Raw genomic sequence first — 25772 nt, forward strand, 5'->3', positions numbered from 1 at the left:
CTCCATTGTTACCATCAGAGCTCCTTCACATATTGATAGTTACTGAACAATGAAGTAATCAAAAAAGAAAAGCTGGCATAGTGCATAACCTGAGTCACCATTTATGTTTCGCAATAAGTGTCCCTCAAGAGTTTAGCAACCTTCAGACAAAGAGTACGTCCACACACCATACTGCAAAAACCCTGTTTTTATTTCTATTTGAGAACCATTATTACATCAATTAACATTTTAAAGCATTTCTGGGCACAAATGTTGTATGTGACCACAGTTATACAGGTTATACAAATGCCACAGGTCATTGTTCCGTCTGTTTGCAGCCATCTTGTAGTCACGAAGCTGCCAAGCCTGTTGTCTGCCCCGATGCAACCAAGCATCGTCGTCGACCCTGATACACATGGATATGAGTGAATCAGGTGAATCAGGTGAGTCTTCACACAGTCGACCGAAGCATCAGATATGCATCAAACTGTGACACCTCATTCACCTTGTGATAGATCCATGTTTCCTTACTACAAGAACTACGGGGCTACACCAGGCACTGTGTGACTCTTCTATTACTCACATTTTTAGCATTTCAGACAATTTCTTTGAACAACTTGTCCCTAATGCTCAGGTAACCTGTAGGGTAACCGTCTCCAAATGGTGATGGAGATTGGTACAGCCGAATAAGGGGAGAATACATCTGCAAAACGCTGTTGTTATGCAGCAACATCCGCCCGCTACACCCCTAACATGTGAAGCTTTGTCCTCAGAGTGTCCAGAATGTATTAAATCTCATTTTAGTTGGGCTTGGACCTTGCTTCCAGTTTTCTTTCTTTAGGTCTAACACCATGACTTTCTCAAAGGTAATTCCTAATAATTCACGCAGTTCTTTTAGTGTGCGAGACATAAACGACGTGTCCTGGTCAGTCAGTATTTCTTTCAGGATGCCAACTCAGGAAATGGCCTGAAAGTGCACCTGTGCAACACTCTTTGTAAAAAAAAGGTGCACAGTAGCACTGCTTTGGGATTTCGTGTTGCACAATCCATCAGAACTAATATAAAGTGATATCCGCATGCACTAGGGTGAAATTATTGTCCCTCCTCACTCCCATTATCAACTATATTTTGTGCAGCAGTTGACCATACAGCATGCTTTTCTGTCTTTTTATTATATTTAATCCCCGTCCTTTTTGCCCTGCTGACAGACAGTGGCTGCGGTGCACACTTTTCATATTTTTTAACTCTCGCTTTCAGATCTTTAAATGTTATAACTTCATTCTTCTCTGTAGCTGGTGGACTGACCAACAACAATGCAAGCAAGAGTGGCCCAAATCTTGGAGTGCAGCAGACAGCATAAAACGGAGGAGCATAAGACCAGCTTCAGTCTGCAGCTTTAAATCTTCAGCTCAGATCTTTAGGATGGATGGAAACCCATTTGACTCCACAGCTTTGGTCCACATTTCAGTCTTTGCTTGCTCAGATTAGTTCTCGAAGCTCTCAGCTTCCCCTGGTGCTGTGCACTGCCAGCAACACTCCTGGTTTGCCCCATGTTCTCCACATCTAAACAGCTTTAAATATCCATCTGCAACCTGAAATCTACTTGCCACTACGTTAATCATAACAGGCGACTAACTATTATTAGTTAAAGAGCTTATCTTAATGTGTGTGCCAGCCAGGTTTACACCCATGTTCATGAAAACTGTTTAATATTCCAAAGCTGTTCAAAAGCACCTTTACTGACCTCTTTAAATTCCTCTTAAAGTACTGTTCAGTGTTACAAACCTGTTACTGAGGGGAGGAGCTGTGTGCTTGTCTATCTGTAGCAGTGCAAAGCTCTGTGACAGTCTGGAGGTGGACATAGCGAAGATGACACTGTTGTAAATGAATATTGTAGCTGTGTAAGCATCCATTAATAACTGAGGGTTTTTGTTTGTTTGTTTGTTTGTTTGTTTGTTTACCCAGTGTGAAAGCAGAATACTCAATTAATATTAATTACAGGACTTTATGCATGACATTATGAACAGGGGCTGAGTCACCTAAAGATTTGATCCTAGAATTGCCCCTGAATCTGAAACTGCATGTCATGGGCTGTTCAGCTGATAAACTTTCCTCATGGATGTAATATTGTGTGTGACTGGGGCATGATGTTTGACTGTTTGAGACTGGAGTTTAGGTTCCGTTTATTTCACATGGCTTCTCTGTTTATGAGATATTTGCATACTCGAAAAATTGTTGTGAGCACTGTTAACAAATAGGTCAGCTTGGCCAACTCTAGGAAGAGTCCATTTATGGATGATAGAGGTCACTGCGCAAACGTTTTTCACTTTGTCATGAATCCATTTCGGAATAAGGCTGTAACATTACAAAATTTGGTACGAAGCGCTGTAAATACTTTCTGGATGGTCGAGCAATCCTTGAGGCGACTGTTGTTGTGATTTGGCGCTGTATAAATAAAACTTAATTGAGCTGGATGCACCGTGGGATTCCTGCTATTACAAACAATTGTATTTTGGAATTTAATTTTGACACGACGACAGATTAATAGTCAGTTTAGCGAAATTCTAAACAGTATAAGATGAAATGTCAGACGATTGTTTGACCTGATTTTGAATAAACGAGTCAAAAAACAAACTGATCTTCAAATTAAAGGTCTGTAGATGGATGTGTAAGTTCACCGCGCGCAGGACGCACGCGCGTTGTGTGCGCCCTGCTCGCACGCGTTATTTGGGTTTACAATTTTCGTCTTATTGTGAAAAATCTGTTTATTTTGAACGTTTGAACAGGAAGTTGCACTTTTCGTATTTTACCTAACACTAGGGAGCGACTGCGAATCCCATCATAGCTTATTGTGCTTATTCCAGCCATTATCAGAGAAAGGGGGATGCAAATGGGGTCAGGAAAGCAGGGCTTTATCTTTACTTTGTTCAGCTTTAATGTGTAGCTATAATGGCAAGAAAGACAGTGAGTATAGGTGCAGAAAAGTAAACCGTTAATCGGGTCCACTGGTCTGGTGGGAGGACATCATTGTGAGTTTTCCTGTGGACTCTAAAAATGAGCAGTATAAAGGAAAAGGGGACTATTCGGCAGCAGAGCTCCGAGAATAACTCTGTGAGCAGCAGTGAGTGGGACATGGCAAACGATGTGTTTGTGTCCGGTTTTGACGACAGCGTGTTATCGGACAGCATCGGTGATGGGGATCAGGAGTCGGCACAGTCCAGCTTACTGGACACGCGTCTGCCCTTGGATGGGATGATGTTGGGCCTGGATCGGGTTGAATATTCTGCCTCATCCTATCTGGATTTCGAGCCAAACTACACCGAAAGCGATGGCAACCTTACAACCAAAAAGCGCATCCGGTCCAACAGCTCCCGGCACCGCGGTGACATCGTTACAGAGCTGGGACCAGAGGAGGTCCGCTGGTTTTACAAAGAGGACAAACGGACGTGGAAGCCTTTCGTCGGACACGATTCTTTAAAAATCGAGATCATCTACCGGCGGCTCGTTGACCAGAACCAGGACAAGGCCGTGGATCCCAATGAAGCCGACGAAAAGAAGACAACTGGGTCCTCTGAGCTGCAGCCGGAAAGCTCGGCAGTGGACAGTACAAGTTTCAGGGCGGAACCGGCAGTGCAACAGCTCTCAGTGTCAGAGCAAATCACAGAGCAGGTCCACAACGGCGGCACCAGCGTGGAGGCAGTGTGTGTCAGAGGGGGCCTTTACGAAGTGGATATCAAAGAAAAGGAATGCTACCCTGTTTATTGGAACCGTGAGCATCTCAGTAATGATATAGCTGTTGTTAGGACTGTTAGCACGTGTTCTGCTGTCAGTATCTTTGACCACTTCTAGGAAAATTAAATCTGACTCTGTCACCTCTGTACTGTTAGACTGAGCTCTGATGACTGCGCTAATAGGCTGCTGCAAAAACGTCCTCTGTTACTGACATCGTCATGGTCTTACTGACCACCCAAAGTGCTTTAGACCAAAAGCCACACTGAGCCATGCATTCACACAGCGCTTTATTCTGTAGACATTAAGTACTTTAGCTGCCTTACATCCGTGGCCACGTTCCAACTACCAGTTCACTTAACAAGCATGTTTTTAGACATGCTCTTTGAAACGAGACAATAATACAGTTGTTTCCACACAATTAGTCGTATATTAGAAGGAGACTCAAGACTTTGTCCAACACAACAGCAATACTTTACAGGGATGTAGAGCAGAGAGCAGGAATACATATATACACACTACTGGTCAAAAGGTTTGGAACACTGCAATTCTTCTAGTTTTTTATTCAAAGTTATGCACTTTATTCTCCTATTACACTCAATTAGAGTTAAAAAAAAAAAAAAAAAGAAACCATGGAATTAATTTATAGACCAACATTTATTCTAAACTTCTGACTCATCAAAGTAGCCCCCTTTGGCAGATATAACAGCTGACCAACCCGGGACATTCTTTCTACAATAGACATAAAATATTTTTCCACAAAGTTCCCATATCTGTTGCACAAGTTCCCATAAATGTGTGGTACTTGTAGGCTGCTTTGCTTTCAGTCTTCTGTCCAGTTCATCCCAAACCAGTTTGATGGAGTTTAGGTCTGGACTGTGCCACTCCATATTTTCAAGCTTACTATCTTGTTCTTTTTTCTGAGGTAGGTCTGGCCTGGTCTGGTCTTGGACTTATGTTTTATCTTGCTGTGGGATGAACCCCTGACCAACTAGGCACATACCAGTGGATATTACATGGTGCTGCAGAATGCTGTGGTAGACGTGTTGGTTCAGGGTGCCTCTTATTCTGTACAAGTCACCAGTCTGGATCCAGCAAAACAGCCCCAGACCATCACACTTCCTCTTCCACATCAGTCCATAATTCCATCTTCCAGTCTTCAGTAGTCCGATGGCTGTTTCATGGCCTCTTTGTCTTATTCTGACTTCTTAGCAATGGCTTTCTTGCTGCAACACGTCCTGTCAAACCGGCAGCTCGAAGTCTTCTCTTCACAGTTGAAACTGATACTTGCTTACTATGACCACTATTAAGCTGTGCTTGAAGCTGTTGTCCCATGAGCCGACTATCACACAAACTGTTAGCTCTCAGAAACTTGTCCTCTGATTCAGTTGTGGCTATAGGTCTGCCAGACCTCTTCCTGTCAGCGTTTGCCCCAGTTTCTGAGTGCCTTTTGTTGGTGAAGGAAACTGTACTCACTTACACCTTGACTTTCTTTGCAATTTCTCTGTAGGGATGTTCTAAAACCTTTTAATGATAGTGTATATATTAATATATTAATGAACTAATTGGGGTCAATTCTAAATTGAACCTATAATTACACATTTGCTTAGTATTCTTAGTGTAGACACACACACACTGACAGATATGATTAATTTAAAATTTTGTGTTTGATGTTTTCAAAATTAGTTCCACTTTACTGTTACTGGGACCCAACATTCTGTCTTAGATTACAATTTTTGTTTTTATAAACTTCACATGTTGTTCCACAGAGCAAGACCGAATTCCTGTGATGAGGGGCCAGTGGTTCATTGATGGAACTTGGCTTCCACTGGAGGAGGATGAGAGTGATCTGATTGAGCAGGAACACCTTTTATGCTTCCGGGGGCAACAGATGAGGGACACCTATGAGCTCGAGGCAGTGACCACCACAGTGGACAGCAAGGACGGTAGGGAATTTAAAACAGACAGGAAAGACAGAGAGATGCCATTGTGTGTGTGTCAGGCAAAGAAGATGAGTGTTTGCAACCATGTCTGTAGATGTGTGTCTCTGTTGGCCAGAATTGTCTTTTACAGCAAGTTCACTAAACAAATCAAGTGATGCTCTAATGCATGGGTTTATTGATTCTAAAATCTGTAATAAAATAAGATATTTCCAGATTTGGGAAATTCTGTTTTCACAGCAGTTATATCTGTCCATGGGAATAAGAATATATAACAAGTCAAATATTTTCATAATCAACAAAAAGTAACAAATTTTAAAATGCAGTGATCCCATTAACTCCAATTCTGCATACTGTCATGGGAGTTGGTGAATTAATTATTCTGCATGAATTATGTCAGTTGCTCTTAATTACAGTGTGACTTCTCACAGCTATCCACAGTCTGAAGCTGAACAGGAGTCATGTGGACTGGCACAGTGTGGATGAGGTGTATCTGTACAGCGATGCCACCACCTCGAAGATTGCACGTACTGTAACTCAGAAACTGGGCTTCTCTAAAGGTATATAGGATGATTAACACTTTCTGTCTATTCCAAGAATTCTATCCATCCTCTTCTGCTTATCCAATTCAGGGTCATCTGACCCTGGAGCCTATCCCAGCTGTCACTGGGTGAGAAATGGGGTGCACCCCACGAAGCTGACCTGGTGAGTAGTGCTGACATTCCATGCAGGATCAGGGAAACAGGACAGTAGTAGTCACCAAGGAACTCCAGCTGTTGCAAAGACGAGGAGAATGTCTTAGTGTCCTTCTGAGCTGAAATATGTCATGAAACTAAACAAAATTTCAACAAAAAGTCTGGATTTTGATTAGGCCTCTCCAAAACCTTAATTTTGTTTTTGTTTTTTTCAGCCATTCAGAGGTGGACTTGCTGGTACCCTTCTGAGACTGGTAGATGTCAGTGACTTTGTTTCTCAGCTGATTCTTTAGCTGTTTTGATATTCAAAATAGTTTTTTTTTGCCTAGTTCACTTTGTCAGAGAGATTCTATTTAAGTGATTTAAATGATTAGGTAAGCGATATTTAAGCAATTAAGTATATCTGGTATTAACCAGACCTATGTATGCTTGTGATATTGAGCTGATTTTTTATTTACTCAGGTTATATTTTAGAATTTGTTTTATGTTCTTAAACATTTGTGCAGCAAACTTAAACAATCCTGGCTACCGAGGCTGGTGATCACGACATGGAGTGTCACCTGTCTGGTGGAATGAGCCTGAGCTAGTGTATGAGGTTGAATCTTTTGGGCTTTGGAACTAGTCTCCCTGAGAGGCACTGGACTCTGCCCCAGTTTAGAGTTGCCGTTGGTGAGAGGGAGTGGGCTGGGGTGGGTGTCTTGGTATCTCATTGGCTTGCTGCCTGTATGTTGGATTTTTCCCTTGTGGGTGCAAGTGTTTGTTCTCTATGCCTTTGCGTCAGGGAATGGATGAAGACTGTTGTTTGTGCTTATGTGGCAAACAACAGTTCAGAATACTTGGCCTTTTGGAGTTCCTGGGTGGGGTTATTAAGGGTGCTCCACCTAAGGACTCTGTTGTGCTACTGGGAGACTTCAACGCTGATGTGGGATTTTCAGCACCCACCTTTGACAGAGCTTTAACAGCATTCCGAGGGAGACTGGGGACATTGAGTCAGAACGGACCGTGTTCCGCACCTCCATTGGTGAGGAATTCTACTCGGCTTGGTTAGCCTGTGGGCCTTTGGAGACAGCCGATGGGTCCCAGCAGGACAAGTGGAATGTGGCAGTGGCTAAATCAAAAACTCGGGTGAGGGAGGAGTTTAGAAAGGCCATGAAAAAAGACTTTTGGACTGCCTTGAAGTGGTTCTGGCAAACCGTCATGTGAGTCAGGAGGGGTAAAACAGTGCTCTACCCACACGGTGAATATTGGGGTGGTGTGCTGACTTCAACCGAGGATATTGTTAGGCAGTGGAAGGAATACTTTGAGGACCTGCTTAATCACACTGGAAGGTCTTCAATAGAGGAAGCAGATGAGGGGCATAACTCATTCATCACTGGAGGTGAGGCTACTGAGCTCCTTGGTGGCAGAGCCCCTGGGACGGATGAGGTTCACCCTGAGTTCCTGAAGACTCTGGATGTTGCAAGGCTGTCTTGGTTGACACGCCTCTACAATGTCATGTGGCGATCTCAAGTGGTACCGTTGTATTGGCAGACCAGAGTGGTGCTCCAACTATGGGGGGGGGGGGGGGGGGGGGGGGGGGGGGGGGGGGGGGGGGGGGGGGGGGGGGGGGGGGGGGGGGGGGGGGGGGGGGGGGGGGGTAGGGGTCCGTCCATTAGTCAAAGTTCGGATAGACAATGCAGTTTTCGTCCTGGTCACCTAACACTGGACTAGCTCCCTATCCTTTTGAGGATATTTGAGGTTGCATGGGAGTTTGACTAACCAGTATACATGTGAAGAAGGCATTCAACTGCGTCCCCCGCGACCTGGCCCCGGATAAGCAGAAGAAAATGGATGAATGGCTGGATGGACTAAAAAAAAACAGGAAGAGAGCAAATACTTTTTTCACAGCCCTGTACCTGTCTCTCACGTCCACAGCCTCCAGCAGTGGGACACGTCTCCATCGAGGGTACGTGGAAGAGGCTGCACCTGAAGACACCCCACCTGAAACCACACACATTGTATTTGTGGTGCATGGCATTGGCCAGAAGATGGACCAGGGTCGCATTATCAGGAACACCAGCATGTGAGAAATTATGGTGTTTCCATTGCAAGAACAGATAACAAATTAAAATTAGAGTAATTTTGGAAGTAACAGTTTATTTATTTATTTATTTTTAATTGCTGGATAGGATGAGAGATGCTGCCAGAAAGATGGAGGAGAAACACTTCTCAGATCGCACCACAGAGCATGTAGAGTTCCTTCCTGTGGAGTGGAGGTCCAAACTGTGTCTCGATGGAGGTATGTTTTACAACACTTTCGTTTTGAATTGCTCGCAAGCTTATTATGCAGTTTATTTTCTGCTACAGCACGTGTGAAAAGCCTGCTTACAACACTTTACATTAAACTGACTGAGTTTCATCTTCTAAAACAGGATCAAAATTTGCATAAATATTTAGTGAATCTTATTTTTGTTCAGCATATTTTTTTTCTATATCAAATGTTGAACATATATAGTGGGTAAATAAGCATTGAACACATCACAGTTTTTCTATATAAAATATATTTATATTTCTAGAGGTGCTAATGACATAAAATTCTAGATGTTGGTAACAACCCATCCAATCCACACATGCAAAGAAATCAAACCATAGATGTCTAAGTGTTTGAAAGTGCTAACGTTAATGACTGTACCAAACAGGTGACTGATTATATAAATTTCTCTGTGAATTTAGTGATCCCATCCAAAACTTGTAAAGGTTATGCAAATGAAGAAAAAGACTTTTAAAGACTCTGGTGACATAGCCAGAAGTGACCTCCAGAGACAAATTAAAAGTACAATCAAAAGTTAGAGGGTGCTGTGACATCTAGTAATTCCAGAGAAGCGTGGCAGAGTACCAAACCCATGATAAATGTCCCACATCAAGGTAGGGGGAAGGCTTCCCTCAACCTGCAGGTTAGTGAGGGTCTGGAGATGGCCGATCAGCTAAACACCCTTTTCTGCTGCTTTGATAGTGGCAGCAGAAATTACTGTCCTGTTGAGTTGCTCTCCTCACCAACTCCTCCCTTGGACTTTATTACAGAATCAAAAGTATTGCAAGTTTTCGGAGGCTGTAAACCCCGAAAAAGTTCAGATCCTGACAATGTCTGTGGGAGTATTTGAAAAATATTTGAAAATATTTGAAGTATTTGAAAATATTTTTCATTTTTTTGGTTTGATTTTCTTTTAACAGTCATACGATACCAAATGTCTGGAAAGTGTCAGTAACTGTTCCTGTTCCAAAGTTCCCTAGACCTTTGGGTCCAAAAGACTTCAGATCAGTTGCACCCACATCTCTGGTCATAAAATGTTTTGAACATGTGGTGAAAAGGTACATGGTATCAAAAACTCAAGGTCTTATAGACCTCATGCAATTTTCTTATCAACCCTAGAGAGGGGTGGAAGATGATGTATTAATTTTGCTGCTTACTACATGCTCATCTGGAAAAAGCAAAGACTCATGCCAAGATTTTATTTGTGGACTTTTCCTCTGCTTTTAACACAATCTTACTGATTATTTTAGCAGATAAATTGGAAAAATAATTTTTGCTTATAGATTTTCTTTGGAGTAGAACACAGCTGCTCAGAATGGTAACTCAACTTTCTGACAAACTGACCATTTCAACAGGTTCCCCTCAGGGCTTTGTTTTATCTCCATTGTTGTTTACCAAGTCTTGTAATAGCACCTTTCAAAACAGACTTTTTATTAATTATGCAGATGATACAGCTTTAGAGAGCCTCGTGTATGATGGGGAGGATGGGCCAGTTCTTGAATATTTTATTAAATGGTGTGAGAGGGCTGTGAGAGTGTTATGCTCGACCATAAAACATAACTAAAATGCTTCATATGTTTTGTTGGGCTTTTATTAAAAGTGTGTTTAGTTCTTGTATTATTTGGAAAATGTCTCTGAGGCACAGAAAAAGACGACTAGAAAGACAGTGATACTAGCTGGTAAGTTGCTTGGAACTGCATTTCTAACTGCAAGTTTAGAAAGCATTTTTAGGGACTGGGTATGGAGTAAAGCAAATAATATTGTGAGTGATGTAAGGCATCCACGTACCTTTTCTATTATTGGACTATTATCATCTGCACAGCGCTATTGTCCCACTTTGTTCACAGAAAATACGTCCAAATGATCTTTTTTTTTCCTCAAGCCATCAAAATTCTGAACATGAGCAACATATAGGCTGCCAAATTGGTGTGGTATAAAATCATCCCTAAGATGTAAGGAAAGCCAAAGTGTCTACATATTGTGTGCTTATGTTTTTTAAGGTGATGTGTTTGTTTTTTATGTGGTGTTTTTGAATGTCAGGTGTCTTCTGCTGTAAGTCAATTTCCCCATGGGCATCAATAAAAGTATCTTATCTATCTATAAATTAAGTAGTTAATGTGTAATAATGAGAAATGACACCAAAAAAAGGTATTGAACATGCTTACCGAAATGCAATTACCACTTTGTACAAAGGTTTTTGCTGGTGATGACGGCTTCAAGATGCCTCCTGTATGGAGAAACTAGTCGCGTGCAGTGTGATGCTTGATAATTCTTCCACACAAATAGTTTTCAAGTTCTGAGGTTCTGTGGGCCCCTTTTATGGACTCAGAGCTTTAGTACTCTCCATAGATTCTAAATGTGATTGAGTTCAACTGATTGGCTGAGCCATTATTTTCTTTCTCTGAAAACAGTTGAGAGTTTCCTGTTTTCAGTATCACACATCCACCGGCGTTTTATCTTCATCATCCTAGTAGATGCATGCATACAGTCCATGGCGGTTGAGTGCATCACTTACTGTTTTCTTCAAAACAATTGTACCTGCTGATTTCAGTGGTCTTTGGCTCTTGAACAACTCTTCTGATATCCACATTAGGTAATGCAGTGAAAGACTTTCAAAATTTCTCGATACCACACCAAAGGCAGACTAAATTACAACAATGTTTTTCTGAGGAGTGGAAATATGGACTTTACTTTTATTTTAATTGCACAAAAAGGCAAAAGTACGCTGGTAGAGTGCAAACTGCATCTGGGACAAAACCAATACAACTCTTGCTCTTTGCATACGTCTACACAAACAGCATGCTGACATAAAGCTACAGAAGAATCCAGAGTGATGTTAAAGCTGAGCATATGCTGAACCAGGATGTAGCCAGAGCCTGAACCTTAACAGTCAACAAAAGTGGTGATGAGCAGTCAGGCCTGCAGCATTGCAGACTTCATTTCTGTCCGTATATATTCTAAAGTAAAATCACTGAGGGAATTCCTTTGAGCTGGTTTTCAGCTGCTTTGTGATGTTGTTTTTGTGGTTTTATGTAAAGACTAAGAAAAAGATCACATGTATGTCCTGATTAGGATTAAGATTTGTGTCAGCATGGGAGACTATAGCTCAGGTTTATATTGTTAACTGGTCATTGTGTCAGAGTGCACTTCAGGGCATATTACTGAGTAATCCAAAAGTAATATAACAAGAAATGCGGCAAATTATTTTTTACAGGGAGTGATTTAGTGCCATGCTGGATTACTTTTAAGAAAAGAAATCTACCATCATCCTCGTGTTTTGTTCTGTATTCTGATCTTTAACTGAATTTCTATTAAGATTTTTAAATACTAGTGCAAAAACTAAATAAAGAATTACAATATTGTGAAAAGAAATTCATCAGATGTAAATATAAATATATTCAGCTCGGGCTCCAGCAGAGGACTGTAAGCTATGTGACAATATTTTTACATGGCGTTCTGTAATGTTCTTGCATGAAGACAACTTACATTACTGTAAGGGATCAAATGAACTAGAAAAAGTGCATTTAGCTGAATTTATCTAGGTCCTTCACTAAAAAGTTTTAGAGCACAGCTCATGAGTTTGTGGTGAAAATTGTGTGAGCTGTCTATGGCCAAATATGGAGTTCCACAGGGTTCAATGCTGGGACCAATTTCTGTTTACATGATACATGCCTTCCTTAGGCAATATCATCAGAGGCATAGCGTACCGGCACCCAACTCTGCCTAGCCAGATAATGCACACCAATTAGTCAAACTGCAGGAATGTCTTAAAGACATAAATAGCTCTAATTCTCTAATTCAGTGGTTCCCAAACTTTTTTTGCTGCCCCCCCCCCCCAACACTGCTTCGTTCACACCTCCATGGGTATTTTTGAAAACACAGCTGTTTCTATGCGTTTGGGCCTTTCGTCCACACGTACACGGCATTTCGAATCACCGAAAACAGATTTTTAAAAACTCCTTTTTTGCATTTACGTGTGGACGAGGAGTACAGAGTTCGGCACGCAACGTCAAAAGTATGTGCCTCTTTTCACGTCACGCTGTGCACCACGTTATTGTTTACATGAGATGAATTCACTTGGCCTTAAACAGCTTACAAATATGGATATGAAACCAGATTCTTACTCTGGATGGCATTACCTTGGCCTCCAGTAACACTGTGAGGAACCTTTTTTTGACCAGGATATGTCCTTCAATGTACATATTAAACAAATATTTACGACTGTTTTCTTCCATTTGCACAACATCTTTGAAACTAGAAACGTCCTTTCTCAGAGTGACACTGAAAAACTATCCATCTATCATCCTTATACTTCCTCCTCATACTTATTTTTCCCCAAAATCAACTTTTAACTACAGAAATGAATGCAGCAAACGAAAGGGACCAAAAGAGGAGAAGGGGGTAGTACTGTTGAATGCTACAAAACAAGGAGGATAAAGTCAGTAGCCCTGGTGAGAAAAATGTTCCTGACACTTGCTGATGATGGTACTATCCTCTCTTCACCTGTCAGTGGTTTCATTGTTGTGGTTTACTCGCTAATATTCATGTTGGACAGGAGGACAATACTACTGGGTTTTGCCATATCTATACATTGCAAGCCAGAATCATAATGCCTACTCAAGAATATGCAGAAGCATTAAAAAGTAATTCATTTTGCTCTGGGAATTTCTGACAACCATGTCTTATGTATTTGGATGTTCTTCCTACAGACACAGTGGACTCCATCACTCCAGACAAGGTTAGAGGTCTAAGAGACATGTTGAACAGCAGTGCCATGGACATCATGTACTACACAAGTCCTCTGTACAGAGATGAGGTGAGTGAAAAAGCTCCACCATTTCAACATTCAGGGTAGCTGTAGCTCAGGTGGTAGAGCAGCCTACTAATCAGAAAGTTGGTTGTTTGATCCTCGTCTTCTCCAATATCCTTGGGCAAGACACTAACCCCAAGGAGTTCTCTAAATGTTAGATAGAAATAACTTACAGAGAAAGAGCATCTGGGGAAGCACTTTTGGAGGTCGGTGGATCCTGGGAGTCTGGCAGTCATCTCTGCACCTGAATGTGATCACTGATCCTAATGCACATTCAGGTATCAATAAATCAAGTACACATTAGAAAGTCTTTGGCAGCAAATTCACTTCTGAGATTTTTACTTCATCCATGTAAAAATGAGGGTCTTTCTCATCTCAGCCTGCCTCCTCAGTTAAGATTCAGAAGTCTACATAATAATCAGCAACAGTCTGCTTACCTTGGCGAAGGTACTTTTGCCAGTCAGAAATCTCTGACTTATCAAATGTCTTTGAACTTTTACAATATATATATATATATATATATATATATAAGATATAAGATATATATATCTAAGAACAAGGACAGTTACACACTGTCAGTGGTAGCAGTCAAATTGCCCTTTGGTTTAAAGCAAATAATAATGGATTGGATTTATTTAGCGCTTTACAATGCCACTATTCATTCACTCTCGCATTCACTCACTGGTGGAGGCAGCTACAGTTGTAGCCACAGCTGCCCTGGGGCAGACTGACAGAAGCGAGGCTGCCATATCGCGCCATCGGCCCCTCTGGCCAACACCAGTAGGCGGTAGGGTAAAGTGTCTTGCCCAAGGACACAACGACCAGGACAGAGAGCCCAGGGATTGAACCAGTGACCTTCCAGTTACAGATGCGCTTCCCAACCCCCTGAGCCACGGTCACCCAATGCACAATGGATTGAAACACTCCATCTGAAACCTAAATGTACATGAGCTGAAAAAGGAAAAACACAGCCACTGAGGATTGCAAACTACAAAATAATGCTAAAGGGGGGGAGCACAGCTTTTTCATTCAGTTTTGTTTTGTCTGCTCATTGGCCATATCACCTGCATGGAACAGCTGGCTCGTAAAACACTTTATGCTCTGCTTCTGCGTAAAGTCCAGTTCACCATTAACTTTTTATAATTATTTGAACAATGCAAATACAGATGCATGTTCTCAGAAGAGGTTTAGTTCATGCTTCTGCTCTTGTATCTTCTTCATGGCACCTGTTAGTGGGTGGGATATAATAGTGAGCAATTGAACATTTTGTCCTCACAGCTGAAAATGGGCATCTCCAAAACTGCTGCTCTTGTGAGGTGTTCCTAGTTTGCAGTGGTCAGTATCAATCAAAAGTGGTCAAAAGGAAGGAATGGGTGGTGATCCAGCGACTTGGTCATGAGGAGGCAAGTCTCACTGATGCACGCGGTGAGCAAAGATTGCCCATTGTGGGCTGATCCAACTGATGAGCTATTGAGGTTAAAGTATAAGTCAAAGTTGTTACACTTACACTTAAAAAGAAATGACCAGTCTCTTATTTTGATGGTAGGTTCGTTTAATGAAAAAAAGACAGGATATCAACAAAAAATCCTACGCCAACCAAAAAAGCATAAATTTGATCCCCAAGCAAAACATGACTTAGTACTTAATGGAGAAATCCTTCGTGACAGTCGTCCCGACTGCCTTCATATCATCATCAAGCTCCTCCTGTGTAGTTTTGGCCTGATCCACCACCTTTCTCATGATTTGCTTACAGAGTGTGTCACTTCCAGTTAATTTTCCCTTTAGTGCAGGGAGTTAATGGATTTCCCAGATGCTTAATTGATATCAGATTTAATAGTTTAATAATTTAGTTAATTGTTTTCAGTTTCCCTTTGCAAAAACCAAAAACACCTTACTTTTAGTTTACCTCAGTAAGTCTCTGCATGTCTGCATTTGGATCCTTACTTTTCTCACAGTCAACACATGACAACGATAAAACTTTTATATTTTAACCTTTTATTTCAATGTGCTAATAAATGATAAACAATAACAATAAATAAATATTCTTACTACAAACCGTGTTCCTAAGGGCTAGCCTTTGTCCCCTCACTGATATGGTGCTGCAGGGAGCTGGTGCAGTGGTTTGTGATGTGAAGCCTGGTCTTTCTGTGGCAAGTTGTGTGGCTTTCCTCCAGGTACTCCAGCTTCATGACATGCATGTTGGATTAATTGGTGATTCTAAATTGTGATCAGTGTGTTAAATAAACTGCTTCCCTGCTGGCACTCAGCATTACTCCTATTAGGCTAAACCAAACTTTGTGACACTTAAAATCTGGTTAAGATTTTGTAATCCAGACTGGCTATGGAGCACTGGTCTACCGGCCGATCAAAATGACCCTAAAAAAACCCCAACAAATATAATCATATCTATTTGAATCTGATTGACATAATTAAACTTATATCTCATGCTGTTGTGCATACATGCTGTTGTTTTGTTTGTGTAGATTACCAGGGGATTGACTCTGGAACTGAATCGTCTGTACTCACTCTTCTGCTCACGGAACCCAGACTTTGAGAAAAATGGGAAGGTGTCCATAGTGTCTCACTCACTGGGCTGCGTCATCACCTTTGACATAATGACGGGCTGGGATCCAGTTCGCTTTCATCATCCAGAAGCCCTAGACCCAGAGGATCCACAGATCCACTGGCCTACTGATGAAAAGCACCACCTTCAGGAGCAACTGAGACTAACGCGCCTCAGGTACTCCTCTGGCTTTTGTCTGAAACAGGTAAGGAGTCAGAGTCCCCATCTGTTTCAGCAAAAAGTGTACCTAATGGCACAAAGGAGTTTGAGGAGAGACCCTCTTTATTCTTCCACATTTTTTCATTATATAGGAAGGGACAGAGAAATATTTAATCACTTGTGTAATATAATTGTATAATACTTGTGTGTTAATACAATACAAAGGTTAACTCTTTGTTTAAGTGGCCTTCACCAGCAGAATGGCTTGGAGCTGCTCAAAATGTAGGGAACAAATATCTTTATAAGGATCAATGCTCAATAAAATATAGCTTGAGAGTTTGATAATCGTTGTCAGAGATATCACTATTGTTTTATCATTGACTTGGAGAAACAGTTTTATTTTATTCAGTTTCAGATTTTTCACACATTTTTCGGGTCGCAATTTTCACATCAGCCTTTGTTTTTTCATTATGTATTAGACTGTTTTTGGCTGAAAGTCATGTCAACTGCTTTACACTGGCATAATAAAGGGTATCTGTCATCCTGTCCAGGTTGAGGGACTTAGAGGATCAGTTCCAGGGTCTGCAGACTTCGTCTTGTGTTCCAGTGCCCGCCTTGAAATTCAAGGTAAAGATGGTGTAGCAGTTTCTCCTCAAACAGAGCAGATTTGCACACACAGATCTTTATTATAAAACTTTCTGGGAATATACTCTCATGGATAGTGTTCATTCCCACTGCTTTAGTTTGTCCACCACTGCGTTCCTCCAGCCCCACAGTGCAGTCAAAAAGTATTTGCCCCCTTCCTTATTGCTTATTGTGCTCAACATGTACTATATAGGGAAAAAAAACTAATTTGCACACACACACCCTATGTGTCTTTTTGCATCTGATGCAGGAACCCTCGGTCATCCTGCCCTACCTTTCCCTGCTACTGCAAAGCCACAAACCATAACCCACAGCCACACACCCCCACTGCCCAACTTAGGGCGGGGAGTTATTTGCTCTAACCCCTTCCCCAGTGAAAAAGAAGTTAACCACAGTCATCATCGAGTGATCTGGACATTGGCATCCTTTATGTAGTGCAGCAACTGCAGTGAGGCATGGTCCAAACTTGGTATGCTATACTAAGTTACTAAGTTTCTCTCTGATGTAAAGCACTGAGAGTTAACCTCACACACCAACTGGAAAAAAATAAGCTCCCAACCCTCTGTTCAACACATCAATGTGCGAAATAAAAGGGACAGAGAAGTTAGGGGTGTTGATCAGGGGGTTCCACCAGTGGGCTATTTTCACCCTATAAAAAGCCATCTGGCACCAATTGGTCCACCAGACCCAAGATGGACCACCATTCTCGGTGTGTTTAGTTATGGGCTATTCACATCCGTGAAATGTGGGATGAACTTTCGATAGTAACAAGCCAATCCCATCTTGTCCACATGAGAGGATATTCGCCCACTGCCCAAGGGGAATCCCAGATTGTGCACCTGCCTCTGTCCAATCCTGCACTTCTTCAGGCTGGGAGTAAGTCCAGCTTGCTTCAAGGGCTCCAGCAATGTGCTTACCCACTGTACATGCTATGCTCAGGTTTTTCTGTGGCTGATCATTTAATCTTTGTAGAAAGCAGCATTTGTAGTATTGGGATGCAACAGGCCGGGGCACCAAACAAAGGCATTTTTTCCTTGGACTCTGGAGATAAGAAAATCTGCCAGTAAGGCCTTGGTTAAATCCAGTGTCATGAAAAATTGAGCGGTGCCCAATTGAGCTCATCAATCCAGGGCATGAGGTAGGCAGCAAACTGTAAACCAGCATTCACCTTGGGATAGTCAACACAGAACCTTATAGACCCATCCCTCTTCATGACAATAACAATAGGACTACACCAGGCACCATTACTCCTACTACCTTCATTTCCAGATTTTGTTTAAATTCTTTCAGAACTACTTTTTGTGTTCTGGCAATCTATAAAGTCTTGACCAAACCGTCACCATTGGGAAGTCTTAACATGATGCTGTATGAAATTATTGTAACCAGGAAGATGCAACTTGGCAACACATGCCTTCTGGGCTGATTAAAAACGGTAATTAGAAAGGACTCATCTCAGCTCTGTCATTCATCTGGCTCACCAGAGAGACAGACCCCCCCTCCCTCCATGCTTCAAGGAGAATGAGGTGGTACATTTTTGTTGCTCCGATTTCTGTCTGTTTGCACCATATCATAGTCAACATCTCCCAATCGTTGCGTGATCTCAAAGGGGTCTTACAACTTGTTGAGTAATTTTAGTGCTGGAAGAAAAGAGTAATACAAGCACTCTTTTTCCCCCTGTGTTGTACAGGTGGTGTTGATGTTCTTGGGCCTGGAGCAAGTTTTCAACCAACCCAAAGCGTGATGTTTTGCTCTCAGGTCCATAATGTATTGAATTTAAGTTTTACACTTTGAACTTTCCTCGTAGTTTTCTGTAGGTAATTATGAAATCCTGGTTTAAAGGTTTTCAATTGAACAGCAGTTCAAAGGGACAAAAATCCTGGGGAGACCTGGGTAAGCTCACACAAACAACAGGGAATACATCCATTATTCCCATTTGTTTTCCTTGTTACAAATGAATTAACAAATCATGAGTTTTAGAGTCTTAATCAGTCACTCCATTAGACCGTCAGTAGGCAGATGATACTTGTAAAATAGCCTTAATACACATACTTATGAAGTTCTTCTTTCAATGTTGCATGACATGAACTCTGTGCCCTAATATGTCAGAATCTCTTTCAGCATTCCAACCTGGGAGATGCCCTAAAACTGTACCCATGCCACATTTTTTGCAGAAATATTATGGTGCTCTGATAATATCGAATTGCACAGTCCACCTGAACTTATCACAAATGGCTTGATGAAATGACCCAGTGAAATCCATGCCAGTTTGTTCAAACATGACCTCCATAAGTGGTAAAGGGCACAAAGGTGCTTTTGGAATGTGAGCTGGATTTATGTGGTTAAGTGTGCACATGCACCCAAATATGTGGCCAATGGGATCGGGCTACTGGCATTTTACCTTTGTACCTATTTTACATTGATGCTACTGCATAGCAGTAAACATCCCCATTTACACACTTAAAATGTGTGAACCAGGTGCCTTTGAGTCAGGGACTGAATGTAGTCTGAATCTATTATGTCACAATGTATATCCCCTTTGCATTTTGATCATAACACTGTTTGGTGCCCCCCTGACTGGGAAAAGGTGTTGGAAGTGACCTGTACCACCACCACCACCACCACCATCACCTATGAGGGCACTTATTTTTAGAAGTGACAGGGTCACTCCATGCTTGCAGCACTCCTGCCCAAGGCAAGCTGGGTGCAGTTCCAGCAGGCAACTGGACTAATGGCAGTAAAGCAAGGACAGTGACTTTAGGTCCAGTCCATGGTATTAGATGGGTAGCCTGGTTTGCTTCAGTGTGCAAGGTGGTTCTTAGCCAAAGTGACGACCTGCTAAGAACCACCTGCCTTCGAGCTCACTGGCCTGTGACATCTCATTTACTCATCTCAATCCCTCACAAACTGTTCCGTGATGACCAGCTCCTGTAGCTGTTGTTCTCCAGCTACCACATAGCCGCATCTTTCAGCTGCTGGACGTAGGCAGAAGGGTGGGCGGCAGGCCCCAGCTCGGTGCTCATGAAGTGATGATTTTCAAACATGTCCAAAAAGGACTATGGATCATCTATGACAGTCATTTTGTGTTGCAAATTTACATTCAGATGTCTTTAGTTGGTAGAAAAATACTCTTATGTATGACAAACTGGCTGTCACACTGAATTGTGTCACATTTGTATACAAGACAAAGCTAAATCAAGTAAATGCAAAATGCAGTTTTATATGATGATTTAATTTTTTAAGGGAAAAAACTATCCAAAGCTACCTGGCACTGTGTGAAAAAGTAATCCCCCTCAATAAATCACAAATTAACTGTGAATAACAACATTTTATGGAAAGACAACTTCAATGTAACTTATGGAAGCCCATTTCCGCCACAAAAAGAGTATCCATAACTCTAAATTTTGAGTTGTTAACTCAAAATTTCGACTTGTTTTCTTAAAGTTTCGACTGATTAACTCGAAATGTCGACTTATTAACTCGAAATTTTGAGAAAAGTAACTCGAAGTTTCGAGTTAGCTCTGCCAATCAGTAATCTACATGGAATGTGTACTCAAAACCGGATTGCAACAAATTGGTGCTTTCGAGAGTACGTTTGCTGATAGTAACGCCATGTGATTCAGCTAATAACACAAGGATTTCATCATTTGTGAAGCCACGCTGAAAATAATCAGCAATCTGTGCATTCATGACTGGCTGCAATACTGGTAGCTTAGCTGTAGCATTTGTAGCTGAGGGCTTTAGCTTCTGGGTAACAAGGAAATGACGTCATTCACTCAGATTACTGATTGGCAGCACTAACTTGAAATTTCGAGTTATTGAGTCAAAATTTTGAGAAAGATAACTCGAAATTTTGAATTACAGGCTTCCACAGTGACTAGTGACACCCAGGCCCGATTATTGTCAGACCCACTGAATCACAAAGTCACTTAAATAGAACCTGTCTGACAAAGTGAAGTAGGTAGAAAGAGCCCAAAAAAGGACACATCATTTCAAGATCTAAACAGAAAAGAAACAAAAACATCTATCAGTCTGGAAAGTACTACAAATTAATTTATGGTTAAAATTTTATTTGTGAAGAAGTTTATGACGTCGTTACTACTTAACGTTAAAGAAATGGTTGGCTCAACAGAGCTCTGACTTTTTGTCGGCCTGGCTACAGTGCTGAAGGGAAACCTAGGGTTGTTCTTATTTTCTTCAATCAGTGATGAATAGTAAGATGTTCTATCTTTACAGAGGGCTTTCTTATAAAGCAGCAAAGTATTTCTCCAGGCTAAACAATTATCTTCTAAATTTGTGACAGCTTAAGAGTTATCTGCTTTAGCTACATTTGAGAATTATTCAAGGGAGTCAAGTACTTCTGATTTGAGGCTCTATTTTTCGCAGGAGCTACAGTAACCAGTGTCATATGTAGTGAGGAGGTAAAATTATTGACAAGATAATTGACCTCTGTGGATGTAGCGTTCAGGTACTCTTTGTGATTCTAAGTAATTTTTTTCGTGATTTTTAGGGGGTTTTTTTGTTTGGGGGGCTGACACAGTCTCTAAGGGGATGGGGTTTTGGGGGGATAACAAGAGGAGAGGAGCCACAAAGAGTTGTGTACGACTGCAACTCTGCTTCCTGGTGCCGAATGAAATCATCATTTAAAAAATGTATATTTACTGAAATGAACTTTGTCTAATACTAACATTGTTTGATGATCTGAAACATTAAAATGTGCCATTCTATTCATCTTTTGTCATAGATCTGATTGCAGATATAGTCTCCCTGTATTTCAGCCTAAAAACATTGTTGTATAAATCGACCTTCATATTTAAAGTAAAAACATTCCTAGCATGTCAAATGCTCACAGAATCATAATCTGAGGGAGCTTCACTTGAAGTGAAGACCTGGCCACTAAATGCCTGTTAGGAGCAATGACTATATCTCTAATATCTCTAATGATACCCTGTTCTCTGTATTGCAGGTAGAGAATTTCTTCTGCATGGGGTCTCCTCTGGCTGTATTCTTAGCATTGCGAGGAATCCGTCCTGGAAACAATGGCATGCAGGACCACATCCTTCCAAAATCTATCTGCAATCGCCTCTTTAACATATTCCACCCTACGGACCCTGTGGTGAGTCATTCATTTCAGTTCAGTTTTATTTATACAGCGACATATCACAACAACAGTCGCCTAAAAGCACTTTATATTGTAAGTAAAGATCCAACAACAATACAGAGAAACCTCAACAATCAGATGACCTATGATCAAACACTTCGGTGACAGTGGGCAGAAAAAACGCCCTTTTAACACAGAAAGAAAACGGCAGCAGAACAAGGCTCAGGGAGGGGCGGCCATCTGCTTCGACCAGTTGGGGTGAGTGTAAGAAGACAAGTTGAAGACAGGCCATGGAAGAATGCCACAGATTAAAAATTAAAAGTCACACCCATTTCTTTTCTCATCAAGGTGCCCTGGTTCCTCAACACCTGACGTGGACCATGTCAGGCAAATGATATATACATATACATTAGGGGTGCAACAATACACATAATTCACGGTTCGGTTCGGTTCGGTTCGATACTTTGGTGTCACGGTTCGATATTGTTTCTATACAAAAAAAATGTTCATGCCTTTTTAATTTGTCATTTATTAAAATTATAAATATATATTTTAACTCAAAAGTACAGTTTTTAAATTTAATGTTGCTGAAACAACAAAATAATAAAAAATAAATAAATCTATCTGATCAAGAAATCACTCATCTTTCGAAAAGAGAGTTTATTACAGAGAAATGGCTCTTTCCAAAATAAAAGCTATACTATACGCTTCTTCTGGGCTATATTCTCAGCAGCATATTAAACATATCAAGTCCCCATAAGGAGAATCATGTGCTAACGGCTGTCTAAATGACTCGGGTAAAGTTTGTAGCATGCGTGCTTGTTGTTTTGGTCTGCTTCCACTTGTCTTTGCACTAGGTCGGAGTAAATGTGCAGTCATATTCGTTGTGTTCCCACTAGTGCTGTCAGCGTTAATCTGAAATGAGGTTAACGCCATAACGCGGCATAAATTAAACATTTTGTATTGTTCGATACATATGCGTACCAAACCGAAAGCACTGTATCGAACGGTTCAATATCGATACGAGTATTGTTGCCCCCCTAATGTGTGTGTGTATATATATATATATATGTATATTTATATATATATACAGGTATATACAGGTCCTAATCAGCCCAAATATCAAAGAGAAATTAAAAATGCATGCCATGGAAGAGTTCAGGACTTAGGAGGATATATATATTAGGGGTGCAACAATACTCGTATCGATATTGAACCGTTCGATACAGTGCTTTCGGGCAAGCCAGCGAGACAGAAGTTAAGCTCTCCTTGCAACATGGCAAATTGAACCTCCCCCACCCTCATTCAGATCTGGTGTTTGGAACTATTTTAGTTTTCATGTGACGTATGACCCTGAAGGTAAGCGCGTCATGGACAAAAGTAAAACAGTATGTCGGATGTGCCAATTGCTCAATTGGTGGGAACTAGTGCGTTAGCGCAGTTAGCTCGTTAACGTGTTGGCCATCCAGCCTCACGCACGGGGCGATCCGCGGTAGCTCGTTAAAGGACATTTGCCGTGTTCTGGCGTTAACGTCATATCAATGAGATTAACACTGACAGCACTAGTGGGAACACAACGAATATGACTGCACATTTACGCCGACATCATCCTCGTGCAAAGACAAGTGGAAGCAGACAAAAACAACAAGCACGCATGCTACAAACTTTACCCGAGTCATTTAGACAGCCATTAGCACATGATTCTCCTTATGGGGACCTGATATGTTTAATATGCTGCTGAGAATATAGCCCAGAAGAAGCGTATAGTATAGCTTTTATTTTGGAAAGAGCCATTTCTCTGTAAACTCTCTTTTCCAAAGATGAGGGATTTCTCGATCAGAGAGATTTTTTTTTTTTATTACTTTGTTGTTTCAGCAACATTAAATTTAAAAACTGTACTTTTGAGTTGAAATATATATTTATAATTTTAATAAATGACAATTTAGCAAGGCATGAACATTTTTTTTGTATAGAAACAATATTGAACCGTGGCACCAAAGTATCGAACCGAACCGAACCGTGAATTTTGTGTATCCTTGCACCCCTAATATATATATATATATATATATATATATATTTATATATATATATATATATATATATACATTTACACACAATTTATTTATTTTTTATTCTGTCTTTAATGTTAAGCAGTTAAACATATAAGTCAGCACTTGCTGTTTTAAAGCGCTTTATAAATAATGTTGGGTTGGTTTGGCCAGAGATTAATAATAACTAATAATTAAATGCAGACGGGTGAGTGAAAATGAAACTATTGCAGCACAACTAAAGGAAGATTCAGGGTCATCTGATCCAACCCTAACTATATCAGCTTTTTCCATAAAGGCTTGCCATCTGTGGAACACACTTCCAAACGAAATCAAATTGATTACAGACATCAGATCCTTTACATTGAAGGTTAAAATTTTGTTAAAGGGAAATCAGAGATGTAGTCATTTTAACTAATGATTTTTAATTTATTTTAATTGTAATTAATTATTAATTAATTAATTATCTATTAATTGTAATTGTATTTATGATGTATTTTGGTTTTATGAAAATGTATGTTTTATTGTAAAATGTATCTATGTTGATTGTAATCCCAACAAGGGACAATTGTTGAAAAGTATTGTAACGCACATATCATGAAACTTATACATCAGTTTCATGTTTTGTACTTGGACTATGTTAAACTGCACTGCCCCTTTTAAATAAATAAATTCAAATTCAAATATGCTTTAGCAAAAAGCAACGTTTGAAGCCAAATATTAAAAGTAGAGAGGATGTCTGTATCATGGGTCCAAAGTGGGAGCTGTTGTGGCTGAAGCTCCACAGTTATGTATCTTATTAACCTGCTGAGATAATAAGTACCTATTTTAATGATCAAGCTATTCATATCTTGTTCAATGAATACTTACAAAGATAATGTTACAAAAGGTTACGGTAGTATTACACTAATATAAATTTAAAAAATTTAAAGACAAGCTTACAGTCATGATTAAATTGTGTCTTTAAAATACCTAATGAGTTTAAACATTTGTTTGTTTTAGGCGTACAGACTGGAGCCTCTAATCTTAAAGCACTACAGTAACATTGCACCTGTTCAGATCCACTGGTAAGAAATGTCAAGTGTCTTGTATATAAAAGATGTTTTCTAGCTGTAAAGGCTGGAATGAAATAAACTTTTTGGTTTTGTGTGTAGTAATAACTATCATGTCATTTAAGTAAGGACGAAGTGTTTCATTGAGCAGAGGTTGATGTGATGTGCAGGTACAACACTACCAACCCGGCACCGTATGATCTGATCCGGCCCACGCTGCTCAATCCCCTGAAGGAGACTGTGTCTGTCTCAGATTCAGAGAGCATCCCTAGCCCTTGCACGTCTCCCCCCCAGCCCCGACGGCACTATGGAGAGTCAATCACCAGCCTGGGCAAGGCCAGCATCATGGGTGAGGATTTCGGCAATAGAGTCATAGATGATAGGAGAACATTATATATATGTGATTTTTTTAACTTCTCGTGTTTAAAAATCAGTTTAGTGAAATAATAATATCTGAAATGGATATGAACGCCAAGTAAAATCAGCTGATGTAAGCTGAGAGAAACAGAAGATGCTTGAGCTGCTGATATTGTAGCAGGCCCAGCACTGGGCAGTAAACAGTTTCTAAACAAATCAATAGAAGCAATTAGCTCTGGAGAGTAACTTTAACTGGATAAAAGACATTTGATATTACACAGCAGATATAGAGGTACTGCTTCTAATACTATTAGAACTTCACTCCACTAAGCTCCCAAAAATTTAAGATGAGACAAGCCAAGCATTTTTAGGTCATGAAATTTGTAGAGCACTAGAACGATAAAAAC

The 25772-nt window shown here is 40.7% G+C and overlaps 1 protein-coding gene across 1 annotated transcript in view; it reads left to right on the forward strand.

The window, feature by feature from the left end:
• Nucleotides 1–2756: 2756 nt before the first annotated feature.
• ddhd1b (DDHD domain containing 1b) overlaps nucleotides 2757–25772 on the forward strand; it is a 33388-nt gene continuing 10372 nt past the window's right edge. The window contains exons 1-11 of the mRNA XM_085133246.1: nucleotides 2757–3748; nucleotides 5478–5654; nucleotides 6080–6208; nucleotides 8258–8405; nucleotides 8512–8621; nucleotides 13343–13449; nucleotides 15927–16183; nucleotides 16717–16792; nucleotides 21774–21923; nucleotides 24959–25023; nucleotides 25179–25357. Of these exons, the coding sequence (XP_084989372.1) occupies nucleotides 3034–3748; nucleotides 5478–5654; nucleotides 6080–6208; nucleotides 8258–8405; nucleotides 8512–8621; nucleotides 13343–13449; nucleotides 15927–16183; nucleotides 16717–16792; nucleotides 21774–21923; nucleotides 24959–25023; nucleotides 25179–25357 (2113 nt within the window). The 5' untranslated portion in view covers nucleotides 2757–3033. The remainder of the gene's footprint in view (nucleotides 3749–5477; nucleotides 5655–6079; nucleotides 6209–8257; nucleotides 8406–8511; nucleotides 8622–13342; nucleotides 13450–15926; nucleotides 16184–16716; nucleotides 16793–21773; nucleotides 21924–24958; nucleotides 25024–25178; nucleotides 25358–25772) is intronic.

Source organism: Neolamprologus multifasciatus, chromosome 15 (genome assembly GCF_963576455.1).
Source record: "Neolamprologus multifasciatus chromosome 15, fNeoMul1.2, whole genome shotgun sequence".
Lineage (NCBI taxonomy): Eukaryota > Metazoa > Chordata > Actinopteri > Cichliformes > Cichlidae > Neolamprologus > Neolamprologus multifasciatus.